Below are 24,112 nucleotides of genomic sequence, written 5' to 3'. Positions count from 1 at the left end.
GAGAGAGAAGGCTTGGGGTTTTAGAATTTGATTTAGGGTTTTTATTTAGGTCACAGGTGATGACACAGGTAGCATACATAATAATAATTCAGTTTATATGACACACGTAATTTCTATTGCGTATATAGTCAGCTTTCGAGTTTCACTTTCGTTGCTCTACAAAAAATGAAGGTTTCAAATAAACTATGAGTGACATCCAATCAACAAAACGATGAAGAACGCTATAGCACCTACCAACGCTCAGCTCAACCTACAGCAGCCATACCTTCTGTCGCTCAGCCAAACATCACTCCATCTGCCACCGCTCAGCCCATCTCTACCCATAGTGCCGCCGCGCAACCCCCCGCCATCCAGCATGTTGCCGCCGCTCAACCTGTTGTTGTCGATGGGTGTTTAAATCCTGTCAGGGTAGGTTTTGGGATTATTGTGTCTGCCATAATAGCTACAGAAAAGCTGGCGGTCTTCATCGATACACCTGCGAATCAGGAGCAGTTGTTGCATTGTTGCGAATTGTGTAACCGGGGCTCTCGTGTAGCGAACCCGGACATCTCGCTTATTTCGAACAGCGCAGTAAAGCGCCTATTGTCAGAACTGGATCGAGCACAGGTAGTAAGAGAGCTACAATGTATAGAGAAGAGGATTGTCATTGCACATGTTTTAGGCATTTGTCCTCAACGCGTTGACCTTCATTTATTGTTGCAAGCAGCATTGAAACAAGAGATTGATAACATCACAGATGTACAAATGCTTGGACGGAATTACTATCAGGTAGAGTTTGAGTTGGAACGAATGGTGTCGATCTTGCTAGAGAAGAAAGTTGTGGCAGTCAAGGGAGGATGGGTCTCCTTCCATAAAAGGATTCACAACTTCTCCGCAAATCAGGTACTTCATGAGTTAGATTTATATCATACATGTATGGTGGTGTTTCCCAATTTGCGTAAAGAATGGATGCCTTTCGTGCATCTAATTGCTGGTAATATTGGTACGGTTTTGGAAACCTATATAAGCCCCGTCAGATCGAAGAAAAGTCAATGGGAGCTGCATCTGCAAAAAAATTGATTTCTAAATCCGTAGTTCTGCCCTCAAATATATTGTTGCCCAATACAAGCCAAGAATTTTTTTCTCAGAAAATATTGTATAGGGGCTTACCAAATCAATGTTTTCATTGTTTTGGATTTGGACATTTGGCAAAAATTTGCCCAAAAATTACTAAAGATATCGATAAACATGTCCCTATCACAAATATAATGTCGTCTCAGGATAGATCTGATGGTTGGACTGAGGTGGGGCGTAGGAAGACACCTTCACAAGTATCTCATGATAAACCTCACCATGTGTCTAGTAACAGCCTAAAGGAATTTCCTCCCTTACAAAATAGGTATTCTGCTTTGTATGTAGAACAAGACCGTTCACATGAGGTGAATGTTTTGGACCACTCATCATCCCACCTTCCTCAACAGAGGCTGAACCCAGATTCTTCCCCACAAAAGATAGATCCGCATTCCATCCAGTTACTTAAGTCGGCCTCGGCCGAAACCGGATGATGGAGTACCCGACAACGGAAGACCCGGTGAGAACCGGATGTGGAGTACCCGGCAACGAAAGACCCGGTGAGAACCGGATGACGAGTGCCCGACAAGCGCCGGATGATGCAGGCCCGGTGAGGAGTGCTCACCGGATGAAGGGACATATTCGTAAATATGTTTTTGAGAGTCCATCGGGGCTACATTTGTAAATAGCCGAAAAATCATTTTAGTATAAATATAACTTAGGGCAAACTTAGTGAAAAAAAAAGTTGTTGTCATTCTTGTTGGCGTAAGATTAGAGCGCAACAGTGTATAGAGAGAGAGAGAGAGAGAGAGAGAGAGAGAGATAAAGAGACGAAGAGTTCGTATCTCTGTTGTAACCGCCGCCTGTGGCGAAGACAGTGAACAAGAGGTCATTGCCTCTATGTTCATCTATTGTACATTTGTTACATAGTGATAGTTAGCAGTGAGTGGACTGTCGTGGTTTTTCCCGTGTTTGGGTTTTCCACGTAAACATCCTGTGTACTCTTCTCTTCACTGTGTCGTGCATTCATTTCCCGTTTTTCTGTGTTTTGATTCTAAGCTCGGTTGTGGTCGAGCGTTGTTCATCAGAGCGTGTGTTCCTGACACATTTTACCAGGACGGTGGACTCATTTCTAGGTTCCTGCATTTGGCCCTAATGGTTGTCAGGTTGGATTATGCATTGCTATTAGACAACAATTGAAGTCTAACATCGTGTTAGCAGCTACTACTATGAATAAACGAGCACAATTCCTTATTTTAAAAAGAGGATCCCAAAAAGTTGGCCTCATGAATCTCTATGCCCCCAATTCAGCGTCAGAAAGGGCAAATTTATGGTTATCTCTTTTTTATTATGCGGATTTAGCGGATTGCTGGTTGGTGGGAGGTGACTACAATATGATTGAGGATGTTGCTGATAGATTGGGAGGTGTAGGTACTATTATTTCAGGACGGGAGGCTAAGTGTTGGGATTATTTTTGTTTTGCCTTTGGTTTGCTTGATTTATGGAAGGTGCATTTTTTTTTACGCATACAAGGATCCCTTCAGTTCTCTCGATCAAATGGGAGTCTAACGGTTACAAATTTGTCACAACTAGATAGATTTTATGCTAGTAGAGTATTTTGGGAGGCAGGTGGGTCCGTAGGAATTATTCCGAGCTCAATTATCTATGACCATGATCCTCTAAAGTTACATGTTACATTTACCAAGAGGCGATACTCCAAGCAATTGTATATTCGTCCTTCATTGTAATCTAATGATAATCATAGGATGTCAATCACCTAGTTATGGTCGAGCTACAACTTCTCGGACGAGTGTATGCTTAAGATTATGGTTTATGCCATACTCGATACAAAGACTCCATTCACAAAAATAATTGCAACATCGATTTATCATTGCAATTCAGAAATTGCCAACCTACGTCGTGCTCTTGCAACAATACAACAACTGTTGGAAAGGTATCCAACTTCATCTATGCTATGTTGTGACTTGCAACGAGTGAAAAGCATTTTAAAAGAAAAGCAGGAGGAACGCTCAATGTTCTTTTACTACCATAATGTTGCTCGTTGGTCACAAAGGTAGGATCGGGTCAACAAAGAATTCTTTAATCAGTTTAAACGGAAAAATAAACCTCTTTCTATTACCTCTTTGAAGTTGTTTGATGGATCCTATACATCAGATGACTCTGAGATGCGAGATATAGTCTCAGATTATTACCGTCAGTTGTTGTCTACGGAATCTTTTTCGGTAGATAGTCTTTACAAGCGACAAGTTGTTCTTGCAATTGTTCAACAAAAGGTTACATATGTAATGGCATCTCATTTATTGCAACCATTCACACCACAAGAGGTTTTTTCTGCAACTGAATCCTTAGGAAAGGATGTTTGTCTGGGAAAAGATGGAATAGGTGTTGGCTTCTATTTGCACTATTGGGATTTTATGGGTCCTCTACTTATTAGAGCGGTTAATTTAATATTAATGATGTGTACAAGATTGTGTCAAGAACCATTGCTCTCAGACTAAGATTGGTGTTGTCGTCTATTATTCATGATACACAATCTGTTTTTTTGCAAGATAGAAGCCTTTTTTATAACGTCTTTTTGTTTTGGGAAATGGTTGCTTTAACTTGGCAAATAAACAACAACTTGCAATATTATTGCTTGACTTTGAGAAGACTTATGATAAAGTGGATTGGGACTTTCTTGAGGCAATACTATCAAGATTAGGTTTTCCTGTTGCATGGATAAAAGGTGTCTCTTCGTTATATAGACATGCTTCTAGTTCCGTTTTGTTTGTTGGAGGATATGGGCCACTATTTCCTATTTCCAGGTCAGTTCGGCAAGGATGCCCTCTTGCCCCTTCTATTTTTATCTTGTTTGGGGAAGCCTATCCTCCTACCTAAGATAGTCTTCAACATGTATAGAGGCATAGCATTACCTTTTACACAACCTATCATATTGGATGCCAAATTTGCAGATGACACGACCCTTTATGTTGATGGGGAGATTGGTAATCTCAATCGGGCACAAGATGCTTTGCAAGTTTTCTCAGATGCTACAGGTGCATCACTTAACTTGAGCAAGTCATTTGGACTTTGGGTAGGTGACGAAACTCACCCTGCATGGTATCTAGGTCCTTCTTTCTAATGGCTTCATCATGTTGAACCAGTTCTTTATTTGGCATGTATGGTTGGTATAGATCTGTGGCCAGAAGCAATGTTATCGCCATTACTATTGTCAATAAAATGTAAACTACTACATTGGGATGTAGTAGCAAACTCTGTATTGCTGGCTTCAATGTGCTTTATAGCATCTGTTTGGCTATTTTCTAGATCTGCAATAACAAAAGTGCAAAGTTTGATCCGAAATTTCCTTTGCGGGGGGGGGGGGGGGGGGGAACAGGGATCTACAATAGTAGCAAAAGTTGCTTGGAATGTGTTAATCCAACCTAAAAGCAATGGAGGGTTGGCTTTGATAGATCCTTCAATGCAATCAAGAGCCCTTTTGACTAAGTTTGTGATTAGAGGATTGCTGCTAGGATCAAAATCTTGGAAAGGGATATTTCTACATTAGTTGATGCAGTTAAGTCCTAAGACGGGCGGTGTTTGGTCACCCTCTTAAAAATGGTTATTCTTGAATGTTGTACAAACACCAAGGTGGGATCTTGCATCCAATAGATTTTTGCTAGGAATCATAAGGGCATGGGATGTGATTAAGTCATCTTTGCTTAAGACATGATGCCTTCTACGTGGGATGCACTGCTTAATCAACCTCTTCTTGCCGATTCTTTATTTTGGGATAATGTAGGAAAAGTGTTGGGCTTGAGAACTCACCTTGCCTAGGGGAAATTGGAACGAGCGTGCTGCATTTGTAAGAACTTGGAATCAATTTCAGCAAATGTCACAAGAAGATCGTCTTGCACTTGATTACAATCTATTGATGGTGCTAAGATAATGATTGCTAGCATATCAACAACATAGTCTTCGTTTTCTACAACCTTTCAACCTAGGAAGGAACATATGTGGTTTGGATGCTTCATAAAGGACACATTGATGGATGTCAAGGGTTTTTCACCTAATGGGTGCGCTTCTTATTGTCAGGTCCTAGATAATCATACATTACAACCTAACACCTTTGAGTGTAGTTATCTACAACACTTGCAAAGTGCACCAGTCAAAGTGCTTGCTAAATTTGGAAAGAAATGGATGCTCGATCACTATCCTTCAATTGCTCATATGTGTGACATGTTGTGGTTATATGCAAAAGACCCGATTGCAAGATTAACATGGGATCCGAGGGGTTGGTTTTGGTCACATTCCTTGGGGGAACAGACCATAAAGGTTCCTTTCTTTCAATACTCAGTAAAACTTGGAAGAGCACTACTTCTCTCTCTGAATACAAGGATACCAACAACTCAAAAACATTGGACTAGTTGGGAGTCTCAACTTTGCATTTGAAAACCTGCTAGAGATGGATTTGGTCATTCAAGGGGGCAACTAAATTTATTCTCTTCAGATGGCTATCAGTGCATATGGCCTTACCAGTTGGTCACTCATTGAAAGGGAATGTAACATCCAATCTTCGACAATGTGACTTTTGCCATGAAGCTGAGGAGACTGCCAAGCATGCCCTTTGGTCATGTCCCTTAGCTCAACAAGTATGGATTAAAGTGCTTTCGTTATTTTTGACAATTAATGTTGGTTGCCTATTTTCATGGGGAGCAACGATGTGGGGAGTGTTATAGTCCAGTTTGATGTTGTATGAGGCAAACATCGGTTCAAGAGGCAATGATGGTACATAATAGAAGATTGATATTAGTTAGCCCCTTTCAACAACCTCGAAAGTAGGTGCGATCTGTCCATATATGGAAAACAATGACTACAATAACATTATGGGCATTATGGAAATGTCGATGCAATTGATGTTATGATGCAACAGATCAACGTCTCTTAGATGTCTTGCTTTAGATATGGGAGAACTTGTTGGCAGTAGTCCGCGACCAATATAACAACATGTAGGGTTCACCAGAGATTGTGAACAATAGAAAGAAGAAGTTCCTTCACTTATGGAAAAAGTTGCCCCTGTTTACAGAGTCAACTCAAGGGCCTCAATGGAACTATCAACTTCCATTGACCCTTTCTTGAATATCAGTGAAGCATGGCAGAGTGCAACAATAAATTTCAATACCTTTTACAAAGTTCTAGCTTTGGTCTTTGGATTATCGTATATCATTGTACATGAAAATTGTAAGCGTTTAGGCACACAAGCTTAAGTTGTAGCATTCACATGTTTTTTCTTAATACTAATGAGGAAAATCTTTGAAAAAAAATTAATCCAGTTTATACCGACGTGTCTATTATGACACAAATCATTAATAGGACTAGGGAGGGAATCACGGCCTTGGATGGTGCAGGTTGCTCGAAGCATGGCGCATGCAATTTGCACCACCTGATTTGGATAATAATAAAACGCACAACCAAAAAATGTTGTGAGAGGTCGCCCAACTCTGAGTCCTTGGTCGCCCAACCCTATCAGAGGTTGCCCAACTACCTATTGTGGTCACCCAACCTACATATTCTAGTTGCCCAACCTACCTATTGTGGTTGCCCAACCTTTGTAATGTATGTGGTCGCCCAACCTTTGAATCGATGACTATAAAACCCTAAAACCTGTCATTATCTCTCAATTTTTCAAACGAGATTGACAGGTTTTTTTGCCGAGAAATGATTTTTCTTCAGGCGACTTGGAATCAACATTCCCAACAATCACTTCTGCAATCGGTGCCCTACTATTTCCCAGGTATGTGTTTGTCTCTACATTTTCTGTTTTTTTTTATGTGGTTGGCTTTTTCATGTCGAGGGATTAGGGTTTGGGAGAAGGTTTTGGTTGATATTATGATTTTAATGTGATATTATGGCTTGATATTAGGGTTTAGGGTTTAGGTTTAGGGTTTAGCATGATAGTGTGATTGTAGAAATTGTTTAGGGTTTGGTTAGTATAGTGAATCGGTTTATCTCTCAAAATTTGTTTAGAACATGTTTATTGATATGTGATCTTAGAATGTAAATGGTTTACGGTTGGAGTGTGTTGATATTGAATTTAATTAGCTTGATGTTGATTATTAATGGTTTAGGGTTGATATTATGATTTTAATGCTTGATATTAGAATGTGGCCCAAGTTTAGCTCATTGAGCATTGAATAGACTTGCAAAAATTGATTGATTATTAATGGTTTACGGTTTAATCCTTTGCTTGATTAAAGTTAATGGCAAGGAGCAAAGGAGACTCTTTGAGATTATATACATGAAACCAAAAACCTCCATAATATATGCGAAAGAGGGCATACATGAATAGGATTCAATATTTATTTGTCGTGTGCGTGAATGTTTCGTTTAATGTGTAGGTATAATTTAAAATGTACAAGCATACTAGTATGCCCGTATGTATACAACATGTGTATGCGTGTACAAAATGTGTATAAAAAAGGTTGTCTCCATTGTATAAATTTGTGCACATGCTAAAATATGTGCATGTGAGAATATGATGCATATGTAAGGGTTGGATGTGGAACGGTGTGAGTTGGTCCGCCTCTTGACGTGGGATGTTGGTTAGTGTGGGTTGGCACATGGGGACAAGAGAGAGCTTTTGTTTGCTTGCCAATGTTGTTGCGCTGACCCGAGGAACAAAGCATGCACTATTAGGTGGGTTCTAAGGGTATTAGTTTTTGAGAGGGAACTTTACGAATCATCTTCTAGTTTGTTAATAAATTGTCTATGCCGGGCTCGTGTATTGTTCGTCTCTTCCTCTCCTCTCCTCTCTCTTTCTCATGTACGCACGCAAACACTTGCACAATCTAACTTGTCTTTGTTGCATAAATACAAATATATATCAAATAAAACTAAGATGGGTTGATGTTGGTGTTATTGGGTTTGCATAGGAATCACTTGTATATGGATTTAAGGATGACTAACAAGTTCTTCTGGTGATGCAATAATAATGTCATCCAGTTGATCTTGACCAATGGTCTCATCCATTCCCTTCACATTTGAAATCGAGGATGTGAATTCTTAGTTAATCTCACATTAGTAAAGTAGGATGTGTAGCTGTCGGTCTAGGTGTATTCTCCTTTCCTTAATATGTGACATGGCATTATTATGACTAACCCACATCGAGGCAACAAGGTGGTCTATAGTTGATTATGCATCTATTATTAATTGGAATACCTACCTCAACACTGTGTTTTGGAATCTAAACAATTGGGATTCGATTAACACCCTTTGTGGGAGAGGTATAGCCCACGTAAAACTTTGCCCAAGGCACTCTTCTTTGCAATGAAACTTGTTGTAGGAAGCTACGTGGTTCCTCTCCAAGCAATTGCAATTTCCTCACAACCAACAAATGTACACATATGCACTTCAGGTTTTAAGGTGCATATACGCATATTATTACTAATTTGCTTTCCCATAGAGGCATGCTCAAAAGAGCTACAAAGCCAATGAATCGAGACCATTCCTGAACGACAAACCACTCGATAGAGAACACATAATTCTAAGTTCACATTTCTCGAAAGTGAAGGCACAAATCTAAATGGCTAATAACTAATCATTCATTTGATGAAGAAAAATGATGCATATATCGAGTTATGATCACAAAAATAATTAAAATATGGCTTATGTGATAGATGCATCCGATGAGTGAACGACTCAAAGACGAGAGAGGGTAGGGTGACTTCCATGCGATGAAGAGAATGAATGATAAGTAAGCCTCTTGTCCATAAACACAAATTGCAATGGCTAAGTGGGACATTTCAGAACGAAGGGAAGAATCACAATTGGTTAGAGGCGCTAGGGAGCTTGTCATCACACACATACAAGTTCAACCACACAGACACACAAATAGATTTAATTTCAAGTAAGGAAGGTTTCAACGAGACTTTGAAATCCTTAAGCTATCCATAACGTACTGTGTAAAAAGGATGCTTAATTGAGGGTTTGGTCTATCAAACTTGGAAACCCACACCGTCCATCTACATATCTATCCCATCACCCCCCCCCCCCCCCAAAAAAAAAAAAAAAAAAAAAAACCCAAACCAACTACCCACATAAAAACGAGGCCTCTTCCCTTCCCTTCCCTTTTGCCTTAGACGCACACACACACACACCATGACAACAAATCCTTTCTTTGCTCTCTCTCTCTCTCTCTCTCTCTCTCTCAGCAGCGAACGGTCACTTACATGTCACATCTGAAATTTCAACGGTACAAGAACCAAGAACCCGGTGCTCTCCCGTCTGAAACGCTTCTATAACCGGCAATAGCCGGTGCCTTTCCGAAGATTCCTGTCAGCTCTTTCTTCTCTGCTTGCCTCTCATCATCATCATCATCATCATGTCTGTCCCCCCCCCCCCCCCCCAAAATTACACAAAACAGCAAATTACAAACCAAAAACATTTCTGTTGCTTCCCTTTCTTTCTCTCTCTCTCTCTCTCTCTCTCTCTCTCTCTCTCTATTCAAACATCTCTAACGTTGGGCCGCCATGTCGTGCGTCATTATGATACGATAATACATACATACACAGCGCAGCACAGCTCTCGCCTCTTCCTTCTTCTCCTGCCATACATACATACATACATACATACATACAGAGATAGCCATAGTAGCCGCCCTTAGCCTCTCCGCTCATCTCTGGAGGTCTACCCCTCAGTTTTTCTTCTTCTTCTTCTATTCCATCTCCTTCTATCTTTGAGAGCCTCCATCCATAGCCTGTGATTGTCGGGCTTGTATTCTGTTCCTCTCTCTCTCTCTCCCTCACTGACTCTCCGTATTATTGTTTTCTAGGCCCCAATAATCTCGAATTTGGTCTGTTCTTCTTATCTCTTTCCGTTGTTTCTCCTCCTTCCTCGTCCGACAGTGCAACGTTTTCATTCTGTTACAACGTTTTCTGCACCATATTTATCTACATAACGGATAATGTTATACATTCGTTAGGACTTCGTCATCCGTTCCTATAGTATCTCTATTCACATCGTTTCCTGAATCATATTTGTCTACTTCGGCAGACGGTCTGTATCCTTGCCAAGGGAAAGCTATGGCTTTTGCTTCTGCGGAGAGGCCTAACAGTGGAGTATCCTACGAAGGATGGCTTTACCACGTTGGTGTGAATTCTCTCGGCTATCAGTTCTGCCGTTCTCGCTATCTCGTCATCAAAGGAAATCGTGTAGAAATGTATACTACAAATCCACAAGAAAGGCCAAGAAAGGTGTGTTTTGGTCTCCCACCGAACATTTGCTTCCGTTCGTCTTTAGGATGAAAATGTACGCTTTAATTCTTCTATACATGGCCATAAGTCATCGACGAATATGGATTTGTGTTTCTGGATAGCTCTATAAGCATGCATTCATTCCCTGCATTCGTTTTTGTATACATTGAGCAATGGACACCTTGCAGGATGGCTTGATAACGGAAACCGACTTATGTTGAACTTCTTTAATACTAGAGTTGAGGTTCTTGAAGAAGAAACATCTGCATTTCTGGATAAATTAACAAACTTTCATTTTAAGCCATTCTTTATAAGTACATCGACCAATGGAGATAATGAAGGATGCTTGGATCAGAATGATATGCATGAGTAATCATTCTCATCTCAGTTAAATTCCACAAATCAGATGAAGAAACTGCGTTTGTTTTAAGCAGACATACGGATTCCTATTTGTGGTAGTACAAAAGCTGGCTCCGCTTTGAATTTTGTATTCAGAAGATAAATTTTAAGTTTATAGTGGACATACTGAAACATCATGTGTATTCAAAACCTATTTTTTGAGGTGTTTCCTTCTTGTCATCAAGCTTCATGTGTGAGCAAGAGGAACATGGGGTCCTCGTGGGAGAGGATGGTAAGACCAACAGAAAGAAGGGGAAAGGATCAGTAATTTATGTCTAATGTAATTGGTTATGGTGTTGGTCCGATTTTTATTACACTTTATGTTATTTTACTCCCACTCCTAGACCCAAGATGCTCATTATATACAATTTGAAATATTATCAGTGAGATACCTAACGGCACTTCTGCTTGTCTTACTCCAAAGCTCAATGTTTACAAGAGATGATGGCCTTTAGTGTTCAACATTAGTGGTAATTTGCTTGGGATTGCTCTGAAGCATGGTGAATTTGAGTTCTTTTGCTCAATGTCAAACCAACTTTTTATCCTTTGTAGAAAATCTGAACTGTGCTATGTTTGTCAGCCCGTACGTTGTGGTGTCGTTGGGAGCAGCTTAATGGTGGAGGAATTAGGTCGGCAAATATACCATGGCAGGGTAAACATTGCTTTCACCTAAAGAATTGTGATTCATATAGGTTTGATATATTGATATATACAAAATTTTCTGTCTTCAGGCCCTATATGTTCTCAAAATCTATAGCTTGGTAGACTGCCACAAGCAAGGAAAGGTACTGTCATCACTCTCTATGCTTTTCTCCATGTGCTTTGCTTTGTGATGGATGCTGACCTGTTTATGGGAACAGCTTGCCTGTGGTAGCGCTTGTGAGGCAGAGAAGTGGCTTTCTGCATTCCAACATGCAAAAGAAGTGGTAATTATAAAGTGATAATGGAAACTTCTTGAGAGTTTGTCATTGCATATTCTCTTTCTTATCCTCGGAATTACCATTTACAGCATATGTCTGAGAGCGAGAAAGGAGGCACACGAAGAATGCTTGCAGGAGAAGGAGAGTAAGATAGATTGCCTTATCCATTTCAATCTTCACTCTTTTTTTCATTGCTTGAATTTGTTTGTATTGGTGTGCAGATTTAAACTCACTGGTTCAATCCGCTCTCAGGCACGTTCTTGCATGAAATTACCGCGCAATTCTATCAAAATAGGAAGAGGTGTGCAATGTTTCCCGTTGATCAGTTATTGAGAAATTATAAATTGTTTCCACTGACGTTGATTTTAATATCCCCATGCATATGATGGAACTAAAATAAAATATATTGGGAACACTAGTAAAACAATGCATGCAAGAATGTTGTCTTTGTATGGGCAGATCTAATTCATATTTGAAGAAGCAAGTGATTAGGAAATCTCAGGAAAACGGTTCTCATTTTGACGTTGATTTTAATATACCCATGCACATGATGGAACTAAAGTAAAATATTTTGGGAGCACTAGTAAAAGAATGCATGCAAGAATGTTGTCTTTGTATGGGCAGATCTATTTCATATTTGAAGAAGCAAGTGATTAGGTAATCTCAGAAAAACTGTTCTTGAAGCTGATTTTACTCATCGATGCAGGGTTTTAAAAGCCAGTGGCATGTAAAAATTCAAATCTGTTTAACCTATGGCTGTTACATTAGATTCAATATAAACATCTATTTTGTAAAACCCTTCCAGATGCAAACCCAGGATACAAAATTTACAATGCCAGGATTATGGTATTTCCCCAGAAATTTTGGTTAGGACTGGGCTTTATTAACCAATGTATGCATTCAACCTGAGCACATGTGTCCTGGTTCCCAAAAATAAAACTGTCGACACATAGTCAAGTGCGCCTGTGCAGTCACAACGCGCACACACGCGTTCACAATGGTTGTTCCTGTTTTGTCTTCAAAAGGTCCTTATAATAGTCTCAGATCACACTTAGAAAACCATAATAGAGCACAGTATTCAAAATTTGCCGATTTAAGTTTGATTGCTACAGGTCCAGAGTCATTGTTATGGCGTCCATCCATGGTTGCACAAGATCCAGATGACATGGATAACTACTACAAACATCAGAAAGATGATGCCGTTGAACAGGAAGATTGGAAGTGCATTATGACAGTCAATGGTAAAAAGCGTTTAGGGTTTCGGTTGTCGACATCTAGTCGAAGATGTCCTTCGACGTTTTATCCTGACCTTCTTTAGCCAATTTCACGCAGGTCTGAGGATCTTTGAAGACGTTTCTTCTGGAAAGGTGAGAAACCAAATGCACTTAATATACTTAACTTTATTCATGTTCTGTACCAGGTTTATGGTAATTGTATTTCCTGAAGGTCAATGGTAGAGGGAGGAGGAAAGGTTTGTTCTCATTCTTGACTCAAATGTTTTTTTTGTAGGGAAGAAAAGGTCCGAAATGTATGAAGTCTGTCGGTGTTGTAGATGCGACACCAGATCAAGTGTTTGACATGATAATGACTCTAGACAAGACTCAACGTCACCAGTAAGTATTTTCATTAGCAATGTGTCATTAGTAATGCCGTCCTGATGCTCAATACTTGGTTCTGTTATAACAGGTGGGACATTGTGACAGGTGACTTGGTGCTTGTAGAAGACATTGATGGCCATTCTGATATCACGCATGGCATTTATGATCCCAAATTTTATAGGAGGTTCCATTTCATTCCTATCAATTTTTTAGGTGTTCCATATACATACATATAGATACATATACATACACATACATACACATACATATACATACATATAGGTACATATAGATACATATACATACATATAGATACATATACATACATATAGATACATATACATATGCATATCTATCATGCAGACTATGATAAAATCTCCATGTCTACCAGGTGGTGCCTTAAAAGGGATTTTGTTTTTTTGCGCCGATGGAGACATGATCAAGACGGTTCTTTCTGTAAGCAGTTTCCTGATTAGAACTTCCTATATAAATATCTGATAGAGTAGATTCTTATGTGGAGGCCTTGTCTATGTTATGCCATTTTGACAGCCATTACTGAAGATTCAGCAGTACATAAGAAGTGTCCTCCCCGATTCGGTTACAGGCGCGTGGATCTCAATGGTTTGTTGTGTTACTAAAGTTTTAGTAGCCTTCATATCCATTCAAAACTAGTTCTAAACTTTTTAACAATATTGAAAATAGCAACAGTTTGGGAAATCAGTCCTCTTCCCTCAAGGGGTGGCACACCAAGGTCTCTAGTCACCCAAATAGTGGAGATTAGGAGTTCAGGATGTAGTTTAGCACAGAAAATGTTCCCCCCAAATTTCCAGGTGACAATGCCATACTTCTTGCTCTGCAGAACAGCAGGTTTGCATGTAGTACATACAGTGTGATTTTCCAGTGCTAATATTTTTGTCCACATTTAAAAACTGATTTGCTTCTCTGGCAGGTTTAAGGGAGTTTTTTGCAGCAAATAACGAATCTGGAGTTTCCGAGGAGAATGTAGAAGAGGATGGGAATTCAGTTGTACTTCAGAATGAGAAAGACTTACCTTCTCAACCTATGCATGACACTCAGATCCAAGAAGTCAGTGAACAGTTCTATGATGCTATTGCCTTGGATGATCTATCTGGTGAAGATGAGGATAGTGAAAATGAGGAAGAACAGTCATTGCTGAAGAAGTCTAAGGTAACCAGTGATTTTAAATTGTATATAGTGCTGAAAGGAGTCGCTCATGAATTTTGCTTTGCATCATGTTTTTTGGTGGTAAATGCAAGCAGTCTAAACTTCCGGAGAGAAGTTCATCTTGGACTTCTAGATTGGGTTTGCCAAGCAAGAGACCACCAAGTAAGTTATATGTATTTTGGTTGTTCATTGTGTAGTTCATTGTGTATATACTCACCCTTGGTTGACTTTTTCAGGCCGTCAAGAGAACAATGAGTTAATTAGAACTGCTGAACCTGTTGTCATTGATGTCAGCTTTTGTAAATCGTCTTTAAGCCAAGGAAATGACGAGGCTGGTTGTGATTGCTGGAGTGATCCTGGAGGGCAAGGGTTTATGGTTCGTGGACGGACATACATTCAAGATAATATAAAGGTGAGATGTGCACCAGAGAAGTCAATTATCTGTATAGCTTAATCTTCTCCAATTACTAAAATGTTTCCTTCCTTACATTTTATAGGTTCCTGGTGGAGATCCCCTATTAAAACTTCTGGGAGTGGATTGGCTTAAAGATGAAAGCAGAATCGATTCTGTTGCTCAACATCCTCGCAGCTTTGTTAAGGTTATTTTCTTTCAGTGCCATATGTTTTGTTCCAGTAGCTTTATAGTGCTGATGCTAATGCTGCTTTGTAGAGGGATGAAATCCAAAAGTTACCATTTGTTCTAGTGATCAATCTCCAGGTAACTGAATGGTGGTTTATCAAAGTATAAAAAATTATATAAATACATCCTCATTCGGATTGATTTTTAACAACATTGACATTATGGCATTTGACAGATCCCTTCTAAACCCAACTATAGCCTAGTATTTTACTTTGGAGCTGACAGACCCTTGAGAGTAGGCTCCTTGCTACATAAATTTGTAAATGGGGATGACACGTTCCGCAACACGAGGCTGAAACTCATCCCAAGGATAGTAGAGGTATGCAATAATAAACAAACACAACGATATTTTGATGGCAGGGATAAGAAGATGATGAATGTATATGAACCTTTATTTTATTGCAGGGATATTGGGTTGTAAAACGTGCAGTTGGGACCAAAGCTTGTTTGCTTGGCAGGGCTTTAACTTGCAAATACTTGCGAGGAAACAATTTTCTAGAGGTCTGTCATTGAGTTGATTAACTTTCGTATGCATTCTGGGTTTGCCTTAAAACAGAAATACCTATCTCTCTGGGGATTGCAGATAGATGTAGATGTAGGATCTTCCTCAGTAGCTCGTAGTGTTTGTGGTCTCGTGCTGGGTTATGCCACCACCGTGGTGATTGACTTTGCAATGCTGATTGAGGTATGCTCAGTAGCGTTCTGTTTCTAGCAAAATACTAAATGTTTGCTAGACTTCTTCAAGCAAAAATGCAAACTGTAAGTGGGTGATGATATGATGATCACAGGCACAGGATGAAGCTGAACTGCCAGAGTATTTATTAGGTGTGAGCAGAATACACAGAATTAACCCCGAATCGGCAACGGCTTACAAAGATTTGTGACACGTTTAATTGAATCAACTACAAAATAGTGCCTAGGCAAAACAATCCTTTAGAGAAACATTCATATATTAACAAACAAAACATTCGTATTCTTTTTTGTACATCTGTGGAAATACCCTTAATTTTTTTGTTTCTCCATTGGAAGGAAGAAACATAAACTGTAATAAAGCCAAGTCAAAACCATATATTTTTTTGTGAACTGGAATATTATTCTTGATCATTGAAGCTTTACCACCGAAACCATATATGAGGCAAACCAACAATTAACTTAGAACACAGAAGTATCCTACACGTTAAAGCATTAAAAATACATATGTAGCAGTATTGCGCAGTTCTTTGTGGTCACACGGCTGTGGTTATTTTCTAATTGCAAGCTGTAATTGCAACCTAATGTTCGAATTAATGTTGAATGGGCTGATTATTTATCAACATTACATTCACATTTGTATTCTTATGATTATATTCTAAGGAAATTGCAGTATATACAATATTCCTCCAAGGAATGAAGTTTTGTTTCATAGGGACAAGCACTAATGTACACAAGGAATTTACACAAGATTATATTTGGATGTGATTCTTTGATTGAGGTACACAGATTGATTGGATGATCTAAACTGAGTTTAACATAACATAATATTTTGGTCTATTTTGTCTTTGTTTTCTCTACGTTTTGGAGTTCTAAACAAGTTTAGGTGTTCTTAAAGTGTATACATGGCCACATATCAACACAAAGAGGTGAAAAAATACTTGCTAGCTCTATCAAAGCACTCTTGCTAGTGGGATTACACCTTTCCATCTTTGCCAATTCTTGAATTCACATTTGCATCACTAACTTGTGTTACCTGGTGGGACAAGTGTGAAATGAACCAAAGGGAGCCGAGCAACAAAACTAAGACAAAGCAAGGGAAGCCGAACATCAAGGAAGGCATGGGTGGAAAGCGCCAAGCAAAAGAGACTATGTATATTGAGTTCTAGAGAAAAGGAAAGGGGGACCTAGAGGGCTAAGGATAGGAATAGACAAACTAAGAGTACATGAGTGTTAACCGAGAGTACTTGGTGTTTATATTTGCATATTGCACCTTAATCGAATATATAAGTTTTGTGGGTAACTTCGGTGTTCTGTCTTGTCCGTATTCCGATATATATATATATATATTTATTTATAAGTTTGGTATGTGTAAAGCACGTATCCAAGAATCGGTTTTTGCCGATTCCGCAACCTATCCTTTGTATTTTCCGGTTGTAAATCCCACCCTAAGTGGGACAATCTAAATAACGATCACGACCCCCAAGAAGTCATATAACCGTAACGACTTTGTTGACGATATCGGTAGGACATTGTGACACAACTCTCCTTCGCACCACAATACCTTGACTCGATTACTTAGGAGGGGTAACCGAAGGTGTTCTCCAGGAGGGAGTAACAACTCGAAACAAAGTACATTTACATAAGTGGTGTTCTTGCTTATTTGATGTAGATAATTCGATCTCACGCATCTACTCAAGTCATTATGAAGACGTTAGTGGAGATGGCATCATGGCATCATGCATGTTGATTGTGACAAACCAACCCCTTGAAATTTTTGTTTGAGTAGCATTATCTTGTTTGAGGAAACCAAAGTAATTTCTATTGGAGTTTATCAACTTGGCTTTAACAATCGGCATCGGTTCGATTCGTTTTGAGAGTGTCCAAACCGAACCGTTTAAAATGTTTGAAACCTAAACCAAACCGAACCACGAAACCGTTAAACAATTTTCAAACCATTAAACCGTAAAAATTGCGGTTTCGTGGTTTAGTTTCGGTTTTCAACATAGTTTAAAATTTAAAATTTAAAATTTTAAAGATGTTCCTAAAATGTGAGAATAAGGTCTAAAAATGAAAATATTGTTTAAAAACAATTTTTTAAATTCTTTACAAATTTTGTTTTTTAAAAAAACAAATAAAAAATAAAACCGTTAAATTGTTTAAACCGCGGTTTCTAGCTGTTAAAACCGAACTGAACCGATTTTAAAAACTTAAACCGAAACTGGGGCATAACGGTTTCAATGGTTCGGTTCGGTTCAAACCGAAACGTTGCCGATTGTTACTTGGTTTCATTGGATATAAAAAAGGACCTTTGGCAAGAAGAGGGAGACCATGCATATAGGTGTATGGAATGAATTAGGGTGCAGTGCTCACGTAAACTTCTCCTCTATTACATTTCCTATCACTATGTATGTATATATGTATGTACATACTGTACATATGTATTGTCACCACTCTCCTCTCTCTTTATTCCTTGACTGAGTCTCTCTTTCTCTCTCTCTCTCTGGAAGCGCGTAAAATGCAGTGAAAATATAATCTCTGCGACGTATATCGATTTTGTCACACACCTCTCTCTCTCTCTCTCTCCATCCCAACAGAGAAACAGAGGAAAAGGGGGGTGGACAGAGAGAGAGAGAGAGAGAGAGAGAGAGAGAGAGAGAGAGAGATGAAGTGTTTATATTTCTCTAACCCTGACAGAAGATCCGGTTCCAAACACAGATTCTCATGGAGTTTCTTCAGCCAAGGTTCCTCGTCTGCTTCATCTGAGGCGAAGAAGTCATCACACCACTTATCATCATCCTCATCACAACAACCTGATACTTTGGAATCATTCAAGCAAAGAACCTCATCGGATCATGACGCTAATCCAATTGAGATAAATTCGAAATTTGTGGTGGCGTTACCAGTGCATGGTCCAAGTTCCTCTGCTTCGAGGCCTTTGGAGAGGATATTCACCTACTCCGAATTACGAGCTGTCACAAAGAATTTCTCGGGGGGCAATCTTATTGGTGAAGGAGGATTTGGTTGTGTGTATAAGGGCCTTCTCAAGAGCCTTAATCCAAATGAATCACCTATAGAAGTTGCTGTGAAGCAGCTCAACAGAAAAGGGCAACAGGTGATGCGTACTCACTTAACCCCCCCCTCTCTCTCTTTTAGTGTTCTACACTCTGCATGCATGCATGCATGCATGTATATGTATGTGTATGTGTACGTATGGATGGATGTGCAAAGGATTTGCCTTGTGTAGTCTGTCTGCTCATACACACACGCACACCCTAAAAAGCTGTAATTTTGGCTGGCTTGTTCAGGGTCATAAGGAATGGCTGGCTGAAATTCGTTTCCTGAGTCTTGTAGAGCATCCAAATTTGGTGAAATTGATTGGATATTGTGCTGAAGATGATGTCAGGGGTATCCAACGGCTTCTTGTGTATGAATATATGGCAAATGGGAGTTTGGAGGATCACCTCTTCGGAAGGAGCCAGGAAGTGCTTTCGTGGCAAAAGAGACTCTTGATTCTGTTAGGCGCTGCACAAGGACTAGCTTACCTTCATGAAGGAATCAATGGCATCCAGGTGAGAAATTGGAGGTTTGATTTCTGAGATACGTGTGTATGTTTGTATGTGTGTGTGATATGTATGTATATTTTTTGAACTTTGTTAAATGGGGATAATGTTTCCATATACAGTCTAAAAGGCTTGGGTTTCTTTTGTTCGGTCTTGCAAGGTTATCTTCCGGGACTTCAAAACCTCGAATGTGTTGCTTGATAAAGATTTTACACCAAAGCTCTCAGATTTTGGGATGGCTAGGCAGGGTCCAGAAATGGGTGAATCGCATGTTTCAACTATGGTATGTCGGATATTGTACAACTACAAAATCAAATCTAGCTGTCATTTTCTTTGAATAACCAATTCAAGAGTTCACCACTACAACAATGAGGACATAACAATAACTAATGACGTTTGTAGGTGGTTGGTACTCTAGGTTATGCAGCTCCAGAGTATATTAACACTGGTCATCTCACATCGAAAAGCGATGTATGGAGCTTCGGGGTTGTGTTGCTTGAGATTCTCTCTGGAAGGAGATCTTTGGATAGGAACCGTCCGAAAGGCGAGCTAAAACTTGTAGATTGGGCAAAACCATATATTCAGGGAAACCCCAAGGTTGAGGTTATAATGGACCCAAGACTTGAAGGTCAATATTCTCTGATACAAGCTCAAAAGATAGCTTCTTTAGCTTATGGATGCCTAGCAAAACATGCACGAGCACGCCCGTTAATGAGTAAAGTTGTGGAGTGTCTTAAGGAGATACTTGAGCAACATATGGATAATGGAAACCTCCGAAGGGATGTAGTATTGAATGAGAATGAAAAACGAGAAGGGAAAGAAAGAGACATAAGTAATCTAGCAAACTTGAAAGATTCGAAAAGGCGGCGCCTTATATTTAAAGATGTAATGAGTCTGAAGAGCAGGGAAGATGCACGAAACTTGTGGCGAGTATGGATACCCAAAGAGATTCAAACATGAGAGGGAGGATCATTTGTCGTGATCAAGGAAAGATTCAACAACTGAATATTGAAACATTTGTATGTACTTCCAAGAGGCCATAAAACTTACAACATAATTTCATAGCTAGGAATATTGCTCTTGTATGAGATGGGTGTTAACTTTGTAAAGCTATTTATTGTGTACGGTTGGTTAGGTTGCAAAGGCAGAGATTTTGTGACATCTTTGTTTGGAAGATTGCAGGGTTCTGGAATCAAAATATTAGAATTATGTATATTTCTCCTCAATAGTGCACTACTGTAGAACTCTTTGGATGTGGTGTTTATGTGATTGGAATGTGTTCTTTATATTAAAATCTAGGGTCAAGCAGATCGTTAAGGAAATAAACCCTAAACCCCAAAATTGTGTTAAAGGAAATAGTTTTCAACTATTTCAAAAGTACTTAACATTTTATGAAAAATGTGGTCATACAACATTGGAAAAATATACTCTAATTTTCTATGATTGGGGTGTGGTCTTCATATCAATAGGGTCAAGAGGAGAGTCGATAATCCTAGAACTCCAGATTTTGGTAAAGGAATAGTTTTCAACCCAGACAAAGGATTATTGTCTTCATGACAATGTGGTCCACACAACAAAGTGTACTTGAATTTCTCAACTCATATCTCCCAATTTGAAAAGACTTGTTTGCATATGTTAGACCCTTGTTTTGAATTGCTACATCACAATCTCTTAAATGTCTCCCATATTAACAAGCCAAAAAAACATATATTTATAATATAGTTGCAAAGGTTAATTGTTGCTAGAAGACTCCTATTTTGTGTGACCCTCCCCAATGAAATTGCTACATCACAATCTCTTAAATGTCTCCCATACTAACAAGCCAAAAAAACATATAGTTAGAATATAGTTGCAAAGGTTAATTGTTGCTAGAAGACTCCTATTTTGTATGACCCTCCCCAATGAAATCAACGCTTGGATTAAGTTTTCAAATGCAATCTCAATCATCTGCTTGACATGCCTCTAGTTGGTGGGAGCAAATTTTTTTGTTGCCTATTAGTCTGACCAAGTAGACATCCATGTACCTTAGGCTTTGGAATCCATTCTAACTAAAGATCATGAATGATGTTTGTAGTGGCTCCCTTGTTGTAAGCCAAAGTCTATTGGCTATAGAGTTGCCATAAATATTGTCTTAATACCATGCTGCTTTTGTCATTTGTGAGAGGAGCACAATATTGAAAGGGTGGCAAGAGATGTCAAAGTTATGTTTTGTTTTCACCATTTGCTTTGATGCTTCAAACATCTTGTAAATAATCAATTGTGTGATTATGTGATGCGGAAATAGATTAGAGGTGTGTGTATCCATATGTATATGAGGGAAGAGAAAATAGACACAAGATAGACAAAAAACAATAGAAATAATATATTCACAAGAATGACAACAAAAAACATTTACAAAGGGAGAGAGGAGGGTGCTTATAAGGCCACCCTCTCTCTACTTTCTCTCACTAAAACAACTCTCTTGGGAAAGGGTGGGAACCTTAAGTAACTCTTTATCTATGTGTCATAGAAGTTATATTCTATTACACATTAGTTTTTTTTTTTTCCAAAACAATATTCTTCATTAGTATAAATTCTTCATACATGAGAAAGTGATTAGTCTGACAACATCGTAAAAGCTGTGGCCATGATAGGCCAATAAAAAACTCAAAGACTCAAAGTAGAAGACTACAAAGAACGGTGGACACACATACATGACTCTTCTTCCCATCCCATGTGATGATAGGCTAAGACCCAATGTTCCTCCATCTTCTTCCATTCTCGCATGTTGATCAGCCTACAAATAAACGCTCATCACCATGGCTTCACAATATATTTGACCTTTATCTACCATGGCTGTATGACTACAAGCATTTCCAACAGGATTTGCTACAACTCCATTTCTTCTCATTTGGCCATACCCTGCAAATGTGACAGAATTAGGAGAGAGATTCTCTTCTTTTGCATCCACTCAAAAGCATTAAGAGTCTGCTCTTCAAGCTCCTAGTGCACATAACCTGTAAACAATGTATTCCATGTCACATCATATCTACTAGTGCATTTCCAACAAGTTGGCTTTTTCAGAAAAGCTCTTTCCTCTCAAAATGGAAATGTATCTCCTCGCCCTTGTTTGTGGATCTAATGCACCCACAAGCTTTCAAAATGCCTGTAGAAAACTATGATAATTCAACATCTGTTGGAGTATCCATCAACTGTGTGATTGAGCTGAACTGATGTACACAATCTTTGGCAGGAAAAAGGGGATGCAACCAACCAAATGTCCACAATTGCACTGTAAGCTCTCGCATTCAAAAGCAATTCTGATTATCTATAACATCTTGTTACCACTTCGAATTAAGCCGAAATCAACAATCTTTAAATCACAGTCTTCATTCACTAACAGATTGTCTGGCTTCAAATCTTGGTGAAGTACATTTACCGAATGAATGTATTTTAATCCTCGGAGCAATTTGTATAAATTCTCTCACTGCAAGAACATTCTCATGATTCATGTGAGCAAGAATCTTAATTTCCTCGAGCATATGAAAAGACTAGTTCTCTACTAAAATCCACTCTCCTTAGACCCTCACTAAACTTTGCTTCTGCCTCTGCCACCATCTTCGCTCATCGTTATATAAACTATAAACAAAAATGTGCTTCAAATATTTCCACATCAGCCATCTCTCCATTTACCAAGAAAAAATTAGCTGTCCCAATCCACTCATGACGTTGACAACATTCTTGCTCATCCTTTCAAAAAAATAAACAACTTCCTTTTCCACAACATCCATCTTGGCAATCACTGCTCGTTTTCAACAATTTCCTATACCTACTCATAATATTCTGCTTCACCCCCCACACCGTCTTCGCTCATCCTTATCCCTCAAAAAATTCTTCTTATGTCCACATCAACCATCTCGCCGATTATCGCCAAATTACAACTCATGATAATTGTTTCATCAATCCCCACACCATCTACACTCATCCTTATCGCTAAGAAGAAATTGCTTCTTACATCAACAACAACCATCTCGCCTTCTCGCTAATTGGCACCAAATTTTGGCTTGCCATGTCCTTGATTTCCTTCCATCAAGCATCCTGCCATATAGACCAGAAACAAATTAATGTAAAAAAAACCCTCACCAACTCATGATAATATGCTTCTTCAACCCCCACACCATCTACACTCCTCCTTATCACTCATAAGAAAATTGCTTCTTACATCCACAACAACCATCTTGCCTTATCGCTAGTCGGCACCCAATTTTGGCTTGCCATGTCCTTGAGTTTCACCAACATCAATTATCCTGACAAAAAGATCAACGGTCATCTATGTTATATCATGTTATTTCTACTACAGATGGTGCCGGTGGCGGGAATAACCACCGAGGTGGTACATAGTTCCACTTGACATTTGCGGCTTCATTCAACATAATAGGTATAGACGACCAAACTTTACGAATTCTCATTCTTTTCTTATTAGTTGTGTGTCTAGAACCCTTATAACTATCATATTCACCTTTAACTGTATGTACCAATAAGTTCCAAAAGGACTTAACCTGATCCACGATGTGAGTGTTTTCATCATTGTATAGCTTGGAGCACCTAGCTTTCCAAAGAATCCATAAAGCCAAAGAGGAGACAATTTGCCAGACGTGACTCCGGGAGAAAAACTTGATTCCCTGCAATGAGGTTGAAGTATAGTCTACCTGCAAACTTGTGACACGTAATGACAAAGAAGAGTAATGTTGATGATAGAAAGTCATTTGTTGATCTAACTTTCCCCATAAGATTGCACCCCACGTAAAAATCCATGACCTATACTTATGACCTAGTA

At 39.1% G+C, this 24,112-nt stretch overlaps 2 protein-coding genes across 2 annotated transcripts; both read left to right on the top strand.

The window, feature by feature from the left end:
• The first annotated feature begins 10,039 nt into the window (after positions 1-10,039).
• On the top strand, positions 10,040-15,988 carry LOC147868059 (protein ENHANCED DISEASE RESISTANCE 2-like). Its single transcript, XM_087339840.1, has 22 exons — positions 10,040-10,301; positions 11,281-11,352; positions 11,432-11,485; positions 11,561-11,626; positions 11,710-11,765; positions 11,842-11,921; positions 12,733-12,861; positions 12,953-12,987; positions 13,130-13,233; positions 13,307-13,402; positions 13,610-13,674; positions 13,768-13,839; positions 13,921-14,085; positions 14,168-14,406; positions 14,499-14,565; positions 14,640-14,815; positions 14,901-15,002; positions 15,074-15,121; positions 15,219-15,362; positions 15,449-15,544; positions 15,627-15,728; positions 15,832-15,988. Exons 1-22 carry the CDS (start codon positions 10,131-10,133, stop codon positions 15,925-15,927), a joined length of 2,235 nt encoding a protein of 744 aa, XP_087195966.1. The 5' UTR covers positions 10,040-10,130; the 3' UTR covers positions 15,928-15,988.
• A 2,307-nt stretch (positions 15,989-18,295) lies between these two features.
• LOC147868058 (serine/threonine-protein kinase PCRK1-like) lies at positions 18,296-20,543 on the top strand. The gene is made up of 4 exons (XM_087339851.1): positions 18,296-18,848; positions 19,042-19,305; positions 19,457-19,579; positions 19,699-20,543. The coding sequence occupies exons 1-4, from the start codon at positions 18,399-18,401 to the stop codon at positions 20,254-20,256; spliced, it is 1,395 nt and encodes a 464-aa protein (XP_087195977.1). The 5' UTR covers positions 18,296-18,398; the 3' UTR covers positions 20,257-20,543.
• The last annotated feature ends 3,569 nt before the right edge of the window (positions 20,544-24,112 follow it).

Source organism: Azolla caroliniana, unplaced genomic scaffold, assembly GCF_043228905.1.
Source record: "Azolla caroliniana isolate FFs.n. ecotype wild unplaced genomic scaffold, voAzoCaro1.0.p SCAF_1, whole genome shotgun sequence".
NCBI classification, from domain to species: domain Eukaryota; kingdom Viridiplantae; phylum Streptophyta; class Polypodiopsida; order Salviniales; family Salviniaceae; genus Azolla; species Azolla caroliniana.
The sequence above is the reverse complement of the archived record's forward strand: the minus strand, read 5'-3'. Positions and strand labels throughout refer to the sequence as shown.